The sequence below is a fragment of the Coffea arabica genome, chromosome 7e (genome assembly GCF_036785885.1).
Source record: "Coffea arabica cultivar ET-39 chromosome 7e, Coffea Arabica ET-39 HiFi, whole genome shotgun sequence".
NCBI lineage: Eukaryota > Viridiplantae > Streptophyta > Magnoliopsida > Gentianales > Rubiaceae > Coffea > Coffea arabica.
Window position 1 is genome coordinate 17,991,593 of NC_092323.1, and position 2,848 is coordinate 17,994,440.

The 2,848-nt window shown below is 34.3% G+C and overlaps 1 protein-coding gene across 1 annotated transcript; it reads left to right on the top strand.

The window, feature by feature from the left end:
• Positions 1 to 278: 278 nt before the first annotated feature.
• On the top strand, positions 279 to 1,184 carry LOC113702320 (uncharacterized). Its single transcript, XM_027223459.2, has one exon. The coding sequence runs from the start codon at positions 327 to 329 to the stop codon at positions 1,092 to 1,094; it is 768 nt and encodes a 255-aa protein (XP_027079260.1). The 5' UTR covers positions 279 to 326; the 3' UTR covers positions 1,095 to 1,184.
• The last annotated feature ends 1,664 nt before the right edge of the window (positions 1,185 to 2,848 follow it).

The window sequence follows — 2,848 nt, forward strand, 5'->3', positions numbered from 1 at the left end:
CAATTTTAATTTTTTTCAAAAATTAAAGTTAAGAAAATGTTTAATGTAAAGGGAATTAAAAATATAAATGTATCATGTATGCATATTATTACATGCTAATTTTTATTTAAATTTGTTGAGCTAATGGGTGCCCAAACTCTAAAAGGAAAAAAAAAAAAAGGGACATGTAGCAGAATTTTTAAATGCATAAGTGGATTGCCTCTTGATATTGATAATTTTTCTCCTTCTATAATCAATAATATTATGCGAAGCTTTTAACTCATATAATCTATCCTTAAATCACTCTTAAAGCAAATCGAAAGAATTAGGGTTTTTTTCCTCTTCAGATGGATCCGGGAAAGTTACTTTCCTCCGACGAAGAACTTGGAGTTTATCAACCAGCGGCGGAGGATCGAGGAATCGACGGAGAAGATGTGTCGGACAAAGACGCCGACCAAGGAAAGCCATCCTCTTCCAGCGAAATGTCATCCCTAAACCGGGATGGACTTCAGTTTGACGACCTCGACGCCAATTACGAGTCCGGAGAGGATTACGAGTACGTGCTTAGCACCGAGTCCGATTCTGACGGGTCCGAATCCGAGCCCGAGGGGTCGGGGTCAGGGTCCGAGCCCGAGTCCGACTGGTCCGAACACCACGCTTTCCTGTTCGACCCTTTTTTGGACGAATGGTCTATAAAAAATGAGGAAGAATTGGAGAAATATTATGATGTGGTATTTGATTTGGAGAAGACAAGAGGCCGTTTTTTTAACTGTCTTGAAGACTTGAAGACTGGTGGCGTTTTCTACAGGAGTGTTAAGAACAGGGTGAATACTGCTATTATTCACTATAACAAGAAAAATCAAACTGGCTTTAGAGCAGGCAAGATTTTGAATTGCGTTCTCAATGCAGCTGGGGGTGCCAAGCTCTATTTGACCTTTGTGGCCAAGGATTTCAATACTGGTGATGTGCGGGAATTCCAAGCGTGTGTGTATGAATCTGCTGCTGGGGGTGACGCTGATAGAAGGGTCAACCTTTGCAGGCTTAAAATTCCTAAGGAGCCATGCGAGGGTGATGGCCGGCAAATGCGTTTGAAGGAGGTTGAATTTCATGATTGACTTGGGAATTGAGTGGATGCTACTCATGTGTGTGGGGATTTGAATCTTTGCTGAAATCACTTGGGAATATTGTCCACTTAGATGCTGAAATTATTTTGTTGCTGGTTGCTGGTTTTGTTTTTGTTGGTGTGGTCGTTGACTCGTAATACTTTGTTGATGATTTGGTCTTTTTGTTTTATGTCTGCGTCTGATGTTTTAAAAAAAAAAAACATATAATCTATCCTTGATATCTAAACTAATTTTTTATCCATGTTTAATAGTGTCTTATTGTAAAACTATACTTTTTTTTTTTACAAAATTTAATGACATTTTTTTTTTCCTTTTAAGTCCATAATAGTGTATTGAAGTTTGAAATTTGCAAGTTATAATCATAGAGTATAAAATACATGTAATTAAATGCCTTAATCTACGTTTAAAAAGTTAAAATTTTCCAACTAACAAAACATACATAATTAGTTTTTCTTCATTTCTTCTGCAGTTTCTCTTTGCTAAAATTTCACTTTAATGTTGGATTAAAAACTTTTAGTGTACATAGTTGTGTTTGGATTGCATTTTTCTAGATTTTTTGTAGAAAAATTACTGTAGCGATTTGATATATGTGATGTAAAAAGGTAATTGGGAAATGTGTTCACGGGAAACGTAGCAATTTTTCTTTGAAAAATGACTGTCCAAACAAGTTGCTATCCATGGCAATAGTTGGCCAACCTACCTTCTTTTTGAATTTATCACAGCAAATTATTTTTTGAGCTTAACTGAAAAACATTGATCTAATGTGAATAAGAAAGGCTTTACAATTTATACTAAACCGTATTAGCGGAAAAAAATGAAAAAATATCTATATTTTGGTTTTAAAAAAAAAAGAAATATAAAAACATCTGAATTTTTAGTCGTCCGCTCTTGGAAAGTTGCAAATTTGGATAACGTCCTTAGACTTGTTTACAGCAAATAATAAATGACTCACAGCACAGACGTAGGATTACAACATAAAATAAGTTTTTTGTAACTAGAATCTCTTTTCTTGTAATTAATTAATTTTTCAAATTTGTGCAGTTTTATCTCGTTCTGCATAAAATACACAAATATAAGCCAAAATATAAGCTGTGTCTGATTAGAACACTTGCTCAAGCCTAAAACAAATAGTATTACGCTAATCAGACTTCATTACAAATAAATATATATTCACATTGAATATACCACTTCCAAATTAAGCAATGCAGTTGGCTGCCATTTTAAGAGGGCAATGACCATCTGGAACTGGAATTTGACTAAATTCTCTACAATATAGACAAAGTCCAGCTAAACCAAAGTAGATGCGAAAAACAGTTTTGTTTGTGTCTCCTTTCATTCATGCGAAAATCCTACAATAACATGACAAAATATTTTAGGGTTAATAACACTTTGCCTCCCTGAATCTATGGGGTGTTAACACTTTACCACTCTGTACTTCAAAAAAATATATACTTGCCCCCCAAATGATTATGCTTTGTACTTTTAATTTTGGCTAACTCATGTGCATGTTTTCATCTCAAATTACCCCCAAGCTTCCTAATTTTTCAAAAGTCAACTTTTATATTGTTGTATTTTCCTATATTATATTCACCATAATATTCTTTTATTGCATGCCATGTTATTGGATTATAGTATAAATTAAATAAAAAAAACTCCCCCAACTGCCACCTTATCCTCGCTCTTTTTCACTACCCTATAGGTGCTCCCATTGTGACCACTACTATTTCTTATTTAATATAATTTTT

What these genes read in the sequence shown, in the direction of transcription:
- LOC113702320 (XM_027223459.2), top strand. Translation starts at nt 327, where the DNA reads ATGGATCCGGGAAAGTTACTTTCCTCCGACGAAGAACTTGGAGTTTAT.